The sequence below is a fragment of the Gymnoscopelus microlampas genome (genome assembly GCF_963454915.1).
Source record: "Gymnoscopelus microlampas genome assembly, chromosome: 11".
NCBI lineage: Eukaryota > Metazoa > Chordata > Actinopteri > Myctophiformes > Myctophidae > Gymnoscopelus > Gymnoscopelus microlampas.
In genome coordinates this window covers 13655389-13674190 of record NC_139948.1, presented here as the reverse complement: position 1 = coordinate 13674190, position 18802 = coordinate 13655389, and the positions used below count along the sequence as shown (strand labels likewise).

The 18802-nt window shown below is 41.8% G+C and overlaps 1 protein-coding gene across 1 annotated transcript; it reads left to right on the top strand.

Moving 5' to 3' along the window:
• The first annotated feature begins 4198 nt into the window (after positions 1-4198).
• On the top strand, positions 4199-18770 carry tspan4b (tetraspanin 4b). The gene is made up of 8 exons (XM_084072526.1): positions 4199-4668; positions 7020-7089; positions 9043-9234; positions 9852-9926; positions 13127-13222; positions 14397-14510; positions 15384-15467; positions 16483-18770. Exons 2-8 carry the CDS (start codon positions 7021-7023, stop codon positions 16549-16551), a joined length of 699 nt encoding a protein of 232 aa, XP_083928652.1. The 5' UTR covers positions 4199-4668; position 7020; the 3' UTR covers positions 16552-18770.
• The last annotated feature ends 32 nt before the right edge of the window (positions 18771-18802 follow it).

Below are 18802 nucleotides of genomic sequence, written 5' to 3'. Positions count from 1 at the left end.
CACACACACACACACACACACACACACACACACACACACACACACACACACACACACACACACACACACACACACACACACACACACACACACAGAGCATGTTTTATCGAACCGTCATCTCCTGAGCAAAATACGTTGAACACTGGAAAGAAAGGCAATGAAAACAATTACCTTTTTGCTTAAGGGGTTATGTAATAAAGACTACATCATTTGAAAACTGTAGCAATGCAGAATAGCAGGCAAAATTAGGAAGAGTAAAGAAATGATGTATTTAAAATTGTTTAACAAAAAGAAAAAAGAAAAAAAAGAAGCCATGGTGGAAGGAATAGGTTTTCACCTATTTTTAAATTGCACATGGTACACATATAAACACAACTCACCAATGAAGGAAGGCTGGAAGAGGGTGGCAGACAGCAACATCGTTTGATAGTCTTCAGAGGGTTCGGTAAGTTTCCCCCCACAGCGGCCGTGGTCGTTGTGGTCCAGTGTGACAGGTCGCACGTCACCGGTGGGTTCTGTCAAGGTGAAGTCTGTGTCTTTGGTGGTGTGGAAACTGGTGGTGCTCTCCTGAGTGTACAGTAGAATGAGTAGATTGAGAAATAACATTTTTGTTAGGCGTGTTCTTAAAAAGGGCCCTGCAGATGTTAAACAAGTGTAATATCATGTTAATTCTGTTGCAGTTCTTCAGAGTATGATCAAGTTCACTCAGAATAAACAGGATTATTGCTCATGAACAATTTTACACAACACAGCAGTATGATGCAAAACAAAATGTCCCCAAGTGGTACCTGGTGGCTCAGACAGCAGGTCCACGCCTTGCGAATCACAAGGATATACGAGTTTGAATCCACCTGGCAACTCTAGCAAGTCTTTTCTTTCTCTGCCCTACTGGTCTCTCCTCTCTCTGTCCTACGGGCATCTCTGGTGTCTCCTCTCTCTGCTCTAGGGCTGTCTCTTCTCAGCTCATGCAACCTAAGTAGGAAAGTTCAGTTCAAGTCCTTCTGGTGTTAAATGTATTACATTTTTTCAGTTTGAATGTTAAAACATTGTAAATCGTAAAAAAAATAGAATTGACAGAGTATTAAAAAAAACTAGAAGTCCCACTAATGAAACGTCTCTGTTGGGTGGAAATATATTACGTCCAAAGGATTTCAGGATTCTAATAAAAAAATAGCAAAAGTAGATCTCAAAACGCATTGCTTCGCGCCACGTTTAAAGCTTGTAGATCTGCTACTTTTGATGCTTTTGTGTGACGCTGTAGTATTGTCAAGTAGGGCATTAATTTACAAAAAAACACAAAAAGTTTGAATAGGGAGATAAGAGGTTTCTACCCGACAGCAATGAAAAGCAAAGCAAGAAAATACATACAAGACGTAGAACATTCATATTAAAGTGCTACAGTGCAACACTGTACCCTTACATGCATAGCGTTGCTGTCGTGTAGACACCTCTTATCTCCATATTTTAACGTTTTGTGTTTTTTTCGCAATGAATGCCCGACTTGATCATACTACAGCATCACACAAAAATATCAAAAGTAGCAGATCTACAAGCTCGAAACGTGTCGTTATTTTTATTGTTTTTATTTTATATATGTCTGACACTTGCTTTTGCAATGTAAACATGTTTTCTCATGCCAAAAAGGCTCCTTTGATTTGAAATAGGCTCTATGCACAGCAGCCATATTATCACTTCCTTCACAGGTGTTACCAATGATACTAATGAAGGCTCTGTTCCATTTAGTGTAGCACAGTGGTTTCCACAACCCCCATAACTCTGAGAGTGTACCAAATGGACCCTTACGGGTCCATTTGGTTCCATTTGTACACTCTCAGAGTTACACACATGTAAGGGGCCATTTGGAAGCCCATGAGGGTCCCTGGACCCCAACTGTAGACCCACTGGTGTAACAGAGTGTTTCCAGTGGGCCAACATGCACAATATCAGCACCCTGACTCTGTTTGACCAGAATGGAACAGAGCCTTCATTAGTATGAGATGGCTGACCAGCAGGAGGTGCTCTTTCACCATAATGATCTGGTGAAGGTCAGCGCACTATTAGAAGTGGAGGAAGGATCCTTGCCACATGTTGACCCCCATCTCGCTACACTATTCTGTCTAGTAAGTAGTCTTACAGTCCTTTAAATAGACGTTGTTGTCCTTTAATTTATTACCTTAGTAGTGTGTATGGTGAGTATGATATACACATGTAAGGTTTTGCAAGTGGGCCCCCACAAACTAGGCAAAACAATTTACGATTTTTAAAATAATATAATATTAAAAACTTTAATGTTTACAAAAAGGTATTTTTTCTTGAAACCCTTGAAAAATGTGTTTTCATAGTGATACCAATAACTATGTTAGTTCCATGGATCCGAGCCAGAACACAATCGATTGATTGATCAATAAAGTAACGTGCTCTGAAAATGGACACGGCCCACCCATCTGAAAATATGTGTTCAGATGGGTGGGCTGCGAACGCTTTCATGATTTTCAAGTGGGCCTTGATCCAGAAAAGAAGAAGGAGTGAGTGCATTTTCCGACAAAGGCATCTGCCGCGGTGCTGCCGAAAAGCAGTGGCACTGGCGTCGCCAACCAGAACCACTGTCCTAATGTATGAAGCAGGAGATAAAACAATCGTATCTCGCTGAATTTTCAGCTGATTTTCAACAGATTTGGTTATTACAAATCGAATCAAGCTTTATTTATATAGCACATTTACAACAATCGAAATTGACCAAAGTGATGTAGAAGGCATCAACAGAACAGGCCTGTGCAACAACATAGTCACAGGACAATGCAAAAATGAAAACATATGAAACAAGATGGAAAACAGACTCAAACAACATTAAAACAAAAGCTAGAGAAAATAAATGAGTCTTGAGGAGAGATTAAAAAATGTAATGGAAAAAATGAAATGGTCACTCATGTGTTAGCGAAGAGCGCCATCTAGTGGAAACAAAAAACCTAGAAACGTCAAAAGACGTTGTTGGCGGTCTGGGCTTTGGATTTGCAAATGTTGGCAGGGAATGAGTTAATGATTAGCGATTATTAACTTACTATTAGCATCGGCTCTGGGAAAGCCCATGTTAACGGTTAGCGACTATTAGCTTAGTATTAGCATCGTCTATGGGAAGCCCATGTTAACGGTTAGCGATTATTAGCGTCAACATGCTAACGGAGGCTACATTACACTTCCGCCAAGTGATTCCACCACGTGATCAGGCCTAGCCAATCACAGTGTATGCGTGCGCACAAACAGGGCGTGGAATTAAGCCAATTGTATATATAGAACCCAGTGCCATCTATTAGAGAGTTACTCTGTTCACTTCTTCGGGCCAGGTCTTCTACATACACACACATTGGCGAATAGGGACAAATCCCTAAACCGGAAGTTCATGGAATGCATTGAAGTCGACGGCTCCTTGTCACTATTTCCAGCTACATGAACCACGTGACCGACGCTGTTTCTGACCCCTCATTGGCGCAACTCTCTAATTAATAGAAGGCTCTGATAGAACCCTGATGTGGAGCACATGTTACGTAAGTCACATGTCAACCTGACCAACCCCCCCCCACACACAAACACACTCCCACCAGAGCAACTCATCTCACATCCACCATTTGGTCAGGAAGGAGAGGAAGAGTGTGTGTGTGTGTGTGTGTGTGTGTGTGTGTGTGTGTGTGTGTGTGTGTGTGTGTGCGTGCGTGTGTGGGGGGGGGGGGGGGGGGGGGCTCTTCTACCTTTATGAGGTGTTCATCACTTTTTACGGTACTAAAAGGTGTATTGTGTGTGTGTGTGTGTGTGTGTGTGTGTGTGTGTGTGTGTGTGTGTGTGTGTGTGTGTGTGTGTGTGTGTGTGTGTGTGTGTGAGAGTGTGTGTGTGAGAGTGTGTGTGAGACGTGGGTGCACCAGTGTAGAAAAAAACATAGAAGAAATTAAGAGAGAGAATATCATCAGATGAACAGGGGAACCTGAAGTCTGGGTTAAAAGATAGTTTGGAACTACTAAAAAGAATGAAGGCTAAAGGGAATGGAACGAGGGATGGAGGAGGAGGAGGAAGGAACACATAAAGAATGACTACTCTGGAGAGAGCACGAACAAAATAGGAGGGGGAGGGAGATGGGGGGTGTAACAAAACAGACATCTGGAAAGAATTGGGAGGCAGAGAGAGAGAGAGAGAGAGAGAGAGAGAGAGAGAGAGAGAAAAGAGAGAGAGAGAGAGAGAGCTAACAGCGGATAAGAGAACAGGCAGAAGGGAGTGAAGATAAACAAACCTAGATGGAGAGCTAGATAGCTACAGAAACATACAACGTTTATCAACCAAGTTAAACAGTGAACGACAGGCAATTTATTTTAATCTACGAGAACGAGAGCAAGAGAGAGAGAGAGAGAGAGATAGAGAGAGAGAGAGAGAGAGAGAGAGAGAGAGAGAGAGAGAGAGAGAGAGAGAGAGAGAGAGACGTCCTACAGTCAAAGAACAATACTTTGGACGGGAGAGCAAAGCAAAGGGGGATAAGAGGGGGAAGAATACAATTTATCTGACCGGTCCTGAAGGAATACCTGCAGTGGAAAAACGTAAGAAAGAACTCAAACCGATTCAGGACTGAATAAAGAGGAGACCGGAGAACACAAACGTGTGAAATCAGCCTCTGAATCCCAGTTTCAGGTACCATTTTTCTGAATACCACACACACACACACACACACACACTTTCGTGCATGAGGACTGGCATGTGTCTGTCCAAGCCTTTTGTGCATCTGTCCATTTCTTTTTTTTTGTCATCTTCTACTTGTATGACTCCTGTCACATAGTAAGGGACGATGGACAGCAAGGCAGTCAATATTGATAAATAACCCCCTTCAGTGTGATGCAGGAATCACTCTGAATGGGTTGTTTATTCATCAAAAACATGACCGCCTAAATGCACTCCAATTGTTTATATACACAAGTATATAAAAAAGTATTTGATTGATTTAAAAAGTAATTGATTGATTTAAAACGTGTTTCATTGATTTAAAAAGTATTTCATTGCTTCAGCAAAAGAAAAAGGTCTGTTAGATTCTACAGTTGCTTGCTACAGTTGTTGCAAATGAGCTTGATAGTGAACAGTCTGTTATTAGGCACAGAGGTCTGTTATTGAGAAATAAAAGACTGCCGAATTGTGATTGACCAATCAGAACTGAGCATCCAACCAAGCAGTCTAATAAAAAAAAAAATCCCAGACAATATTTATTTGAAGGCAAGGTTTTGGGAACCCTACAGTTTAGACACATGTGAACGCTTCTCTCCTAAAAGCCAGAAACCACAGAACAGAGACTTGAAAGAGTGATGTCACTGAGATGTCAAATCTGGTGTTGTTCCAAAGAGCACTGGTTATCAGACATTTGAATGTCAAGGATGCCCCAGTTTGGTAGCGCCATGGACCTCCATATCTCAGAGTTACAGACCCGTAAGGGTCTGTTTGGTTCTGATTATCAATCGTCTAGCTGGGGACCCCCTGGAACACCCTCATGCCCCCCCCCCCCCACAAACACACACACACACACACTTTGGGAACCACTGCCATAGTGGATGAATTGGAAAAGATAGTGCGGATGCCTGTGATTCTCAGGAGGATTTCCAGGAGACCACTGACGCAACAAGAGAGATGTCAAATCTATCCATTTTTCAAAGTATTAAATACACTGGCAACTGAACTGAACACACACACACACACACACACACACACACACACACACACACACACACACACACACACACACACACACACACACACACACACACACACACACACACACAATTAAGTGAGATGCTTGGATGTCAAACCACACAGCTAATATTTCAAGAACAAAATCTATAAACAGTGTTATTTTGTAGCATCTTGTGGTATTGTCAGCATAAGTTTTAGAATCTAATTTTTAGCATTGCCAACAAAAGGCCCTTGTGGTCTCCCCAAACCTTAACCACTGAAGCCCTATATACTTCGGTGGACAACAAATAGTGAAAATGTAAAAAATGCCAAAAATAGGGACACCAGGGTTAATGTGGTTAACTTATACTTATCTACAAGCTAACAATGTGTTGCATCAAAACAACATAATCATCTTTATTCTGTTCCAGTCTAGATTCCATTGTTATGCAACAAGAGCTCTCGAAGCACTAGAACCTTAATTTTATTGCACTTAAAATGAATGTTTTTCACTATAGTTGTAAACTCGGTGCATTCTTTGAGATTTGTTGGGGTGGGGGTGGTGTGTGTGTGTGTGGGGGGGTGTTGGGGGGGGGGAGGGGGGGGGGGGGGGGGTGCGTGAGCTATACCTTAAACTATGTGGTGAGTCACAGCTCTGCCCCTCCATTGGTCAGGGTAAACGGCCCCCGCAGCCTGGCGGTGGTTAACACAATTAGAGCTCTCAACCAGGGAGGGAGGGGGGTTCCTTCCTGTCAGCGGCTCTACTTCCTGTGTTGGGAACAGGTCACTGGACTCTGCAGTTAAGACAGGGACCCGGAGTGACAGAATGAGCTTACGCTGCAAATATGCGCGCGCACGCACGCACACGCACACACACACACACACACACACACACGGCTCTTACCAATGTGCACCACACTCCACTATATGCTGCACCTATTGTTTGCAAAAATGATTACATCTTAGCTATTGGTTGTTTTGTTTTTTACTTGTTATTTACGTTCCGGTGTACTGTAAATGTGTTGCCTTTGATGTATACACACATGCAAATATGCACATGTGTGTTCGTGCAAACACATACAAACAAACACATACTGACCACAGTGACACACCACAACAAACCCATAAGACACCCCCCCCCCAGTCAGCTCATTTCACCACACTAACCCACATGTCATGCACCCACAGACACACAGGAAACACAGATGAATGCTATGGATGTGAGGAAAATGTTTCACCAATGAAGTCACCGAAGTAATTTTCTAACAATGAAATGTATTTCTCTCCCTTCCCCCCTTCTCTTCTGTCTCTCTGTCCTTCTCTCACAGAATGTCGGCATCTCGGAAGTGTCTGTGCTGCGTCAAATACCTGATGTTTGTCTTCAACCTCATCTTCTGGGTCAGTATCTGGGAATAGATTTCGGTTTTATTTACCACTAATCTTACCATAACTTGTCATGTTCAGGGTTTAGCAAATACAGAGGCAGCATGCAAACTAAATACATGTAAAATATACGTATGTACGGTTTTAAGTACTGTACATAAATAAATGCATGGTTTGAGGAACCCATGCATCATCTGACTGATTCCATTTCTACTTTGACTATAGGCTGCATTTAAAACATTTAAAGATTGTTGTCACACATCACACAGTTACAGAGGAACAAATGGACAGCCAAATGGACAACCAATAAAGCTTTTATCACTTCATAAGAATAATGAACCTTCTAGCTTTGGATGAGCATCAGAGCAAGCAAAGTCCCGTTTACCTTAACAGTTAAAGCGTTTCTGTGTTTCAGCGACATCATACTTTGTATCAAAGACATTCACATGTACTTTTGTGTTTGATGCTAAGCCAATACTTCCACTTCAGTGTAATCGACCTTTACACAAGTACTACATTTGCTACCACTACTTAAAAGGATTTGTTTACTTAAGTCAGCACTAAATTAGCTTCAGTGTCATCCTATTTACTCCCAATGCAACTGAGAGCAAGCTTTTGTAGAAAACAGACCTACAGTAAGATCTCGTGTGGCACTTTTCCACACCAGCAAGCTCTGAATTATGCACAATACATTCTATACTGCCGCAGATAAACTAGTTCCAGGCATCTGAATTAGACTGGAATAAGCCAGCCCAAAATGGGCTGTGAAGTCAATGAGAAACAGGCTGTGATCAAGGGGGTATAACTGTATTAAGGCGAGGTTTGGCGCCACAGCGGCATGTTAAATCCAGGCTTACTAATGGCGAACATGTGCTCGTTGGTAAGAGCATATGGAAATGAGCTTAGGTGGTCCCCTGTGCCAACGTTCTGTTTATGTAGGTCAAACAGGGGCCGATGATTATACCTTGGGGCCTGGAATCCAGCTTGGAAAGAAATTAGCATAGCTTCTCCACTGCCACATTTTCTACACATGACTTAAGGGGAAGCATCATTGCTTTTTGTATGATTAGTATATCTTTTGGCATAGGGCGACTGCCAAAACAGCGTCTTGTTACAGCAGCTTGAGATTTGGCTCACCTGAATCAGATTCCTTTGCCGTTTTACTGGACGTTCGCTGGACTCCTAGCTTCAGATCAGAGGTTCTGCCAAACATTCCTCCTCCCATCCAGTGCTTTCTGCCATGGTTGGAAGGATCATTTTATACACCCAAGGAAATTTAAAGTGCAGTAGCTTAAGGCAGTGGCTTCAAACTTTTTGTGCCAAAGGCACACCAATGGGCAAGCCAAAGTCTCAAGGCACACCTGTATTCATAGTGAAAATAGTCAATCTACAAGCTCATTACGCTATTCGCTATTTTTCAATTCATTTGTGGAAAATAAGTAAATCAATTAAAGATTTAGCCTATAATGACATGCCCAAAATAGGGATGCCAGGTTGAAAGTGGTTAGAATATATTTTTGTAGGGTATAGAATTGAAAACAATGAGTGTGCACAAAGTACTGATATAGTAAATGTTTAAAATAATTTATAACTTTTTGCATAGTTGTATATATCCTGCAATAATGTAATAAATGTGTGGTTGTCACAAAATCCCAAGGCACACCTGGATTTGTCTCACAGCAAACCAGTGTGTGTCGGCACATCATTTGAGAACCAATCTAAATGAATGGTCTAAAATGTATATGAACAATCCAAACTCTATGCTTGAACGCAGTACCAATCCAGTACCGTTCACTGATACAACGCTGATGGAGCTGGGACACAGGTTTGAAAACGTGGCATGTCCGTGTAACGCCTAATTTATGCCCTGTCATATGACAAAGTATAAATCGGCCTTAATCGTGATAACGGTTTCCTAATAAAACACTGAACTCTGTTCTTATGTCCGTCCCCTCCTCCGCCCTCCAGCTCGGAGGGTGCGGCTTATTTGGCGTAGGGGTGTGGCTGTCCTTCACGCAGGCGGAGTTCTCCTCGCTGCCGCTGTCCTTCCCCTCCCTCTCGGCTGCCAATCTGCTGCTGGTTGCCGGGGGTGTTACCATGGTGACGGGTTTTCTGGGATGCCTCGGCGCGCTGAAGGAGCAGCGGTGCCTTCTGATGACGGTGAGAGTCGTCCCTGCCCAACGAAGACATAATTCATATTTTATTCTATTCTGTATATAGAATAATATGTCGTTGGGCATATTAGACATCGCTTTGAATCAGTGTTAATTTCGTTAACTAAAACTATGACGAAAAATGTTTGTCTAAATAAAAAGTAAGATATGAAGACTAAAACTATGACTAGATATATTGACAATGTCGTCAACAAATAAAAACTAGACTAAAAGGGAGGGGAGTGGAGAGATGATGCAATCGAACTAAGACAAGTCATTTTATTCTTGGTTGTGTGCGGGTGTCACGCTCTGAAAATAGCCGATCTACAAGCTCGGTCTACAAATCAAGCATTACGACGCCATCAAGGCCTGCCAAAATAGATTTTAGTTGACTAAATCAACTGTGGATTTAGTAGACTAAAATCGAAATCTGCTGTCCAAAAAATGTACACTGTTTTGAATGCTATGGGAAGGCTTCTTGCATGTTTTAAGCCCCATTTTACACTTATTTTACAGACCATCTACAAGCTTGTACATCTGTTAAACTTTTGGAACTTTCCGCTTACGTCTCTCCACACACACGCACCTCATGCTGGAACTGACTTCCATTCTCTCCCTCTGCAGTTCTTTGTGATCCTGTTGATCCTGGTGCTGACGGAGGTGACTCTTGCAGTGATCATCCACCTGTTTCACAAGAAGGTCAGTCCACATCGTCACAGTCAAATCCTCCCTCTCATTTAACTCTGAGAGGGTACAAATGAAATGAAAGACGTACCAATACCATTCTTTCCTTCCGGATACGATTCTGATACAGGCAACTTGCCTATCAGTTGATACCGAGTATGCCAATGCATAATACAAAAATCTAGGAATAAATAACAATATATCATCAATAATTGTTAAAGTGCAGCCACAAATGAGTAAAATAATATTGTAAATAGCACAGTAAGACTATAAAACAGCAGTGCAACATTAACTGAAGCATTCAACATACAATAATCAATAATTGTTTACTGTAAATGGCATCGGATTGGCATTCACTGGTGTAACCCGCTGATACCGATACCAGCATTTTAGGCTTTATCCGCAGCTTTTCCGATACCAGTATTGGTATCGGTACAACTCTAGTACAAATTTGTACCCTCTCAAGAGTTACAAATGGATAAATGAACACTGAGGATTTTACTGTGTATCGTCTATCTCCCAACTATGTCATAGATCATTTTCAGCCCATTTTTATAGCAAATATGCTTCTTCATTCTGTTTTTTTCACTCTCATACAGCACCAGTGCAGGCTATTTTTGGGGGGGACTTTATGAAACGCTGACCTTTACTCAGCAAACTCTTAAGTACATGTTGTGTGATCCACATGAAAGAGCTCAAACTGGGCGTCAGCCAGAAACATCAGACGTCCACTGTAAGGTTACTCTGTTTTTTTTTGTGTTTACTGTCAAATTCAGTGGGTATAGGGTTAGAGCAGGACATTCCAACTGTTTTCCCATCATCCGGGATATGCTGTTGAATATCAGGGACATTATGAGCACTGGCTCTATCCCACAATGCTGAGCCCCTCCCATAGTCTTTACAATGCCGAATCCATGGTCATGGTCTCCCAGGTCTCCCAGACTAGAGACAGGGGAAAATGCATCCTTGTTAGAGGAAGCATGGCTTCCGCATCACACTTCCTGCATGTTGCTTCTCTAGTGTTTGCTCGGCTAAGCAACAAAATGGATGACTTACAGCCGCTGACCGGCACCAATTCTTTTCAGGAGTGCATTACAACCATACATGCTGGAGAATTCATTAAAAAATAAATGCGCCTGGGGGTCTTCTTCGTCACGTCTTTCCAGTGGGTGACGCAGGCGAGCGCAGCAGCATTTGGTTAGGCCAGATCATCTCCAGTACATTGTGGAGTGTAGCTTGCCCTGGGGGAGTAAACCCTTCCTACGTCAACATGTCTTGTTCTAGGTCTCTCTGTTCCTGGTATATTCCTGGTATGTGGCCGGTTATGTCATCTTGACCTCGAGCTTGATTATGACCTTGCCTCTTAACTCATTCAGTGCCCAGCTTATGTATGGAATTTTGGCTTCTGAGTGCCACAGCCAAAATTCATTATAACAAAAAAAGTGCTTAGGAGCCGAGATACAGCCTTTTTCAGTAATTAGTTAAACAAAGAGTGAATGGAGCAGCAAATCTTCAAATCATCATATCTTGGGTTCTGAACATGTTTTTCCAAAAATAAAAAATAATAAAATTAGATTATTATTTTTTTGGACGTCTTAGACGCCCAGTGGCACTCAGGGCTTATATCAACGGACGTCTTAGACGTCCAGTGGCACTGAATGAGTTAAGCCAGAGCTCTTCCACAATCTTCCAACGCTACAAACGGAAGCTCTGTTCGGTTTGTCATCTGAGGTGGCTAAGAAGAAAGCTTAGCCACCTCATATCATCTTGTGCCACTAACAACTATCTTGTGCCACTAACAACCAAAGTTCTGTTTTTACGGCATGGCTCTGTAGGAGGCAGAGATGTCTAGAAGAAGGTCTGTGTATCTGTGTCTGTGTGTCCAGAATAGATATCAGAAACTGCTGGAGCAATAATTTCTTGTGCACACTGCCAGTAGGCCACAGAAGAACCTGCACAAATTTTCTCCACGTTTTGTATTCTTTGAAATATTTAACTTTAATTCAACAGGGCTCTAATCGGGCTGAGCATGCTGCTCTGAGATTGTAGATCAGCATATTTTTTTTTTTATTCAAAAACTTTGAAATGGGGCTTAAGTGGTTAAGACAAAGACCCAAAACATCCTCTAGATACCTCCGAACCACTCACTGCTATTATCAATTACTGTATTATTACCCAGCAGTGTCACTCAGATAACACAACTTGGATCATTTAAAGTTTTCACTTTCTAGAAGGACTGCAAGACCTTCAGCACAACTCTGCCAAAGTTACTATACTGCTTTACACATTCATAACGGCAGAACGTTAAGAAGAACACATGTATTTTAGTTCAAGCTGTCAGTACACTGTCCACATAAACATGAATTTGGTGTCTGTTTCACATGGTGTCTCGTCTCTACAGTTATCATTAAATAATCTTAAGCTGTCAAAAGGAACGTGAAAGTTGAAACTACCACCACTGTATAGTATTATGTATTGCCTTTCGTGAATAATTGTAGTTGAATGAATCAAGTGTATTATCTGTTAATACATTGTGTTCTATGCACAGCAGCCATATTGGAAAGTAGTAGGAAGGCCTCTTCCTTATTTCCTTCACAGGTGTTACCAATGATTCTAATGAAGTTGTGTAGTTAGTGTAGCACAGCAGTTGGTTCTCAAACCTTTTAATTTCAGGGACCCCCATAACTCTGAGAGTGTACAAATGGACCCAAATGGACCCTTACGGGTCCATTTGTACACTCTCAGAGTTGCACACCCACAAGGTGTCATTTGGAAACCCCCTCAAGGAACCATGAGGGTCCCTGGTCCACACTCTGTTTGACCAGAATGGAACAAAGCCTTCATTAGTATCATTGGCAACACCTGTGAAGGAAGTAAGAAGAGGCCCAATTTCTTTCCAATATGGCTGCTGTGCATAGAGCCTATTGATGATTCTAAACAATTCACAAATGATACACAGTACCTGCATGCCTCAAATAACTTTCCCGTTAAAACCCTTAAACCCATTAAAACCGGGAAAGCATCAGTGTCCTGATTTAACCACTGATCATTTTAACCACTTCAAGCATATGTTTTACTTTGGCTATTTTTGAAAAATCTTGAACATTTGTTTTTCAGAAAACTGTTTAGTTTTAGAATCGGCCTCAGGTGTTAATGGGTTAATGCACACAATGAATGTCTGTCTGTCTTACAGTCTTACTTTCTCTTTCTCTCAGCTGGACGACAAAGCTCAAAGCGATTTAAAAGACGGAATGAAGGTTTACAGAAGCGATGAAGGACTAACAAAATCCTGGGACAATGTCCAGAGAATGGTGAGGAATTCTCCCTCTGTGGTGCTTATACAGTATACACTACCTAAGTGATTTAAGCATCACTTACGTCTCCCAACAGATGAGATCCATCTGCATTGGAGGCGTGACTGTAAAAATGTCCAGATACATTCAGGTTACTGCAGTTTACATCAACACCGTGGACGTTTAGCCGACGGTCTGTTCCAGAAGGACTTGCAGGCGCAGATATAGAACAAGCTTTGGTTCCCAGATGGTCAACATTACAAGAAATCAGAAATAAAATGATGAACTACTGCGATCTGTTTTTTCTCTGTAGCCTGGCATGGCCAGACTAATACAGAGCAAATCAATTCACTCTGGCACATTTGTCTGGTTTACAGGCTAGTTTCTCTGATCCTAGATCAAATAAAGCCTGAGTAATGCTTAGCTGCACACCAGTGTCGCACACTTAAAATAGCAGATGTGCAATCTCACTTGTAAATCTGCTTTACCTGGTGCATGATACCGGTGCGCAAATAAGTATAAACGAGGCATATGAGGACAGAACTGAGTGGAGGGGGTAAAAGTTCTTATTTTTCTCAATCAAGACAGGGCCGATAGACTTGACCAGTGGTGGAAGAAGTACTCAAATGTTTTACTTAAGCAAACGTCTCAATACCACAATCTAGAGATGCTCTGTTACAAGTAAAAGGCCGTTTTTTTTAATTTACTTGAGTAAAAGTACAAAAGTATTGGCATCAAAATGTACTTAATGTATCAAAAGTAGAAAGTACTCATTGTGTAGAATGTCCCATTTCACAAGTTCAATATGTATACAAATCTTTTGAAAATAGGTGATCTACAAGCTCACAACTCGTCGCATTGCGGCGCGTTGTGAGCATGTAGATCAGCTATTTTCAAATAGCCATGGTATATAAAAGGCTAAAGTGGTGAATGTATGTTTTGAAATAATCAAAAAAATCTAACAAGTAACTAAAGTTTTCAAATGATTGAAGTGGAGTAAAAGTACAATATACAGTATGCCTCCGAGATGTAGTGGAGTAGAAGTAAAAGTATTGAAAATTGGAAATACTCCAGTAAAGTTAAGATACCTCAAATCTGTACTTGAGTACATGTACTTAGTTACTTTACACCACTGGACTTGACCTTTCTCTCTCTCTCTCTCTCTCTCTCTCTCTCTCTCTCTCCCCCCCAGTTCAAATGCTGCGGTGTGTCAGATAAAACGGATTGGTATGACGTGCTGAACGGCACGCTGCCCTCATCGTGCTGCTCTGACGGGATGACGCACTGTGTTGACGGATGGAGCGAGGTCAGTCCTAACCACATGAGCCCTAGAGCCTCTGTTCTAGGCATGTCATAACATTCGGCGAAAATAGCCGATCTACAAGCTCACAGCGTGTCACGTTGCGACGTGTTGTGAGCCTGTGTGGATCGGCTAGATTTATCAAAGAGATTCGTTGTAGAGGGGGGGGGACCCTGGCCAATGAAGTGTAGAGGGTTTAATTTAAGTGGTTAACAGAATCCAGATTGTTTCCAGATGTGTGTGTGTGTGTGTGTGTGTGTGTGTGTGTGTGTGTGTGTGTGTGTGTGTGTGTGTGTGTGTGTGTGTGTGTGTGTGTATTTCACACGTTAAAAGAATGTCAGGAATGGATCACGCTGTGACAATGCAAGTTTTGTTTTTGCCATGTTCTTGCAACACCACCAGCCACCACCCTCTGCACTCCACATTTCTGTCATCTGCCACCCCTTCATCCTTTAACGGAAAATAGCAGATATACAAGCTCATAGCGTGGCACTGAGTGCCGCACTATGAGCTTGTAGATCTGCTATTTTTGAAAGATTTGTGCAAATATTTGATTTTTTTTTTTTAAGCGGACATTCGCAACTCAAATCTTTGCGCTTGTTTTGCTTCACATGATAAATTATTCCATCCATGATGGCTTACCAACTCAAGATGGTGCACTCAGGCATGCCTCACGAGAGTCTTAAGGCCTCACTGGTGGTACGCCTGTCTGCATAAAAGTGTTAACAAAAACAAACGCTCCTCTTCCCCAACCATCCTTGGAAAAACAATATCGCATGCCATCTCTCTCTATCCATCCATCCGTCCGTCAACACCACTTCCTTTTGTCACTCGATCTCGTAGCTCAATATCTGTGTCTCCGCTCTCTTCTCTCTACAGCCATGTTACCAGAAAGCCCGGCAGTGGCTGTTAGACAACATCCCTTCAGTGCTTGTGTTTGGAGTGTGTATCGGCATCGTGCAGGTAGTTAACCTTTTCTTTCAATAGTTCTGGGTGCTTAAATATACATGCTGGAAAATGGAGAATGAGCTTCGTATCTTCCACGGTGCCTCCAGTTTGGCCGGGCATTCCAGCTCTAGGCTCTATGCACAGCAGCCATTTTGGAGAAAAATTGGGCCTCTTCTGACTTCCTTCACAGGTGTTACCAATGATACTAATGAAGGCTCTGTTCCATTCTGGTCAAACAGAGTCAGGGTGCTGAAATTGTGCATGTTGGCTCACTAGAAATACTAGTGGGTCTCAAAGTGTGGTCCAGGGACCCTCAAGGTCCTTTGAGAGGGTGTAACTCTGAGAGTGTACAAATGGAACCAAATGGACCCGGGAGGGTCCATTTGGTTCCATTTGTACACTCTCAGAGTTATGTGGGTCCTTGAAATTAAAAAGTTTGAGAACCACTGTGCTACACTAAATGGAACAGAGCCTTCATTGGAATCATTGGTAACACCTGTGAAGGAAGCAAGGAAGGGGCCCAATTTCTGTCCAATATGGCTGCTGTGCATAGAGCCTATTGGCCGTGTTTGTGGGTGGGAAGCCGGGTGGAGAGGGTGAGCTCTGTCTTTGCCCTAGCGACACCTACAGGTTGGTCGAGGTACCTGTTCAGTATGGAGCAGAACTGCGAGGGATAGCGTTTTCCTCCGCATTGCCCTTCCTGTGAAACTCATCACTACGCTGGTCACAGTGAAATAAATAAAGCAGCTCCATGTGTATCAGAGGAGACATGGTTGTCTAATACACCCTCCCCAGAGCAATGGGGAGCATGTCAAAGTGTATACACATGCATGAGGCGAATTGGCATAACAATGAAACTGGAGAGAAAAAACAAATGAAAATGTTTTTTAAATAATTGAAAACAAGTAGAAAAAAGGTCATTAAAGAATAATTTGCTTCTCTTTAATAACCACTATCGCCAACTGCCACAATTTATTTGAAGTTATTGTCATAATTCATCATACATGTGCCTGTTTTCTCTCCATGTCAGCTCCTGGCCCTGGTTTTTTCTCTGTTGATGTACTGCCAAATACTGCGTGCTGAGAAGTATATGGACTGACCCCAAACCAGACTCTCACAGGCTCCTGGATCGTGAAAGCTAATTATGAACTGCTCTAGGATCAGATAGCATCAACAGCCTGAAATCATCATCTACAATATTCAACACGTGATCCTAAGTTGTGACTCGTGATTCCATCTGTTAGATACAGTGGTAAAATCCTTAGTGTTAATTTAACACTTACAGTAGTCATACTAGTATGACTGTTCTGAACTTTGGGTGGACGTGTGTCACCGTTGTCCCCTATTGACAATACCAAAGGTCACGATGTCAGCGTTTTCTGTCTGAAACATTGCATCGTTTTTGGAAAACCTGAATAATTAACAAAGGGAAGGTAAAAAGATAAACTGCACTAAAAATAGAGTGTTTGCTTTAACACTCTCCAGTTGTTTTCCCCTGATGTACAAAATGGTCCGTTTAAATGTTTTGAATAGATTTAACAGGCTTTAACTTAAAGGGATAGTACACCCAGACTTGAATTCATGTTTGTTTTTGTCGCATTCCTAAGCCAATAATTTGATGACCAGCAGACCGTTAGGCAGCGGTTCCAGTAGGAGACACAAAGGAGACTCTTTGTGTCTCCTACCAAAACCGCTGCCGGTCATCAAATTATTGGCTTAGGAATTCGACAAAAACTAAAAAATATCCATTTATTCAAGTCTCCACGGGGTGACTAATCAATAGAAAAAAAGTCATTCTGGGGGTGAACTATCGCTTTAAAGGACGACTTCACCCATTTTCAACCCATCTTCATATAATTGGGCCTCACTAATGCTCAAAAATGTTACCATTTTATCAGGAGCATTAGTGAGGACCAATTATATTAAGATAGGTTGAAAATGGGTGAAGTTGAATGGGTTTTGATTGACACCAAAAGTTTATCTTGAAAAGGTTAAAGCTCTAGTATATTATCAAAGTAAACATTGCTATAGAGTATTTATTCAGTAACAGGGGTCTCCCCATCACTTCAGCTCCACTCTAGTAAACAGTTAATACATTTCCTGGTGGGTTACACATTTCATCCAATCAGGAGAGAGAACCCCACAAAAATCATGTATTAACCAATTTTGACAACGATTCTTTTCCCCATCACTTCCAATTTCACTTTCTTATCCTGTAGCCTGTATGAGTTCTCTCTCCTGATTGGATGAAATTGGTATCCCTACCTGAAAATGTATTTTCTGTTCACTAGAGCACTAGAAAGATGGGGAGACCCCCGTTACTGAACACTCCATAGCAATGATTTGGAATATAGAGCTATTTAACACTTATTTTAACAAAATATCACAGCAGCTTTAAAACAATACAGTGCAATTCACAAGCAGTGTGTTAGGGGCTGATTTGGAATCAGTCAAATGCTTGTTCATAGACAACTCCAATGTTAATTTAACTGATTTTTTTCTGACAACTGTGTATATAACCACCATTAGTCCTTCATATTACAAATGGAACTGTATTTGTAGCACCTTTTAGATAACTGAAAGATACAAAAATCAGTTTTTTTACTTACATTTACATGACCAAAGGCACTCGGGTGGGGCAGTCCCTGCCCACCACCTAACCACGGAGGTTGTAGGTTCGAATCCACGTGGTACATCGGGCTTTGTCGGGTGTCTATGCGAACACGATTGACCCATCTTCGGGGGAGGGAAGCCGAGCGGGGAGGGTGATATTGGTCATTGCACATACACCTACGGGCTGAGGCAACACCTGTCAGCGGGGAGTGTTGAGCGGGAGTCGTGAGACGAAGGTCCTACGTCCTCTCGGTGGGGGCTCCTCACTGGTAGGTGAGTCAGTGGGATACAACAGCAGTAAAAACACTAGTGTGTGGGGAGGAATGAATTGGCATAACGACTACATTGGGAGAAAACAGGGGTTAAATAGTTATAAATCATAAAAAATGTACATGATTAAGAGTGTCAATATTGAAACGCCTGTCCCCCAATCCAGCAAAGCAAATATTACCTAAATGAATGTGTAGCAGGCAGCCTTTCTTATTTTTGTTTGATGATTTTTGTTGGACTTTACAAAACAGTGTTATTTGTTATGCTTTTTAGAGTGATAGATGACATGAATGTGCATATTTTGTAAAATACACCACAATTAATGTATACATCTGTGGTTATGAATGTAGTAGCTGATTTCTGTTCAAATAAAAGTACATGCTTGTATTAATGCTATTATAAGATGTTATTATATTAAAATACTGTATATCTGGACTCAACATTGTAACCTTTAAAATGTGGGCTTC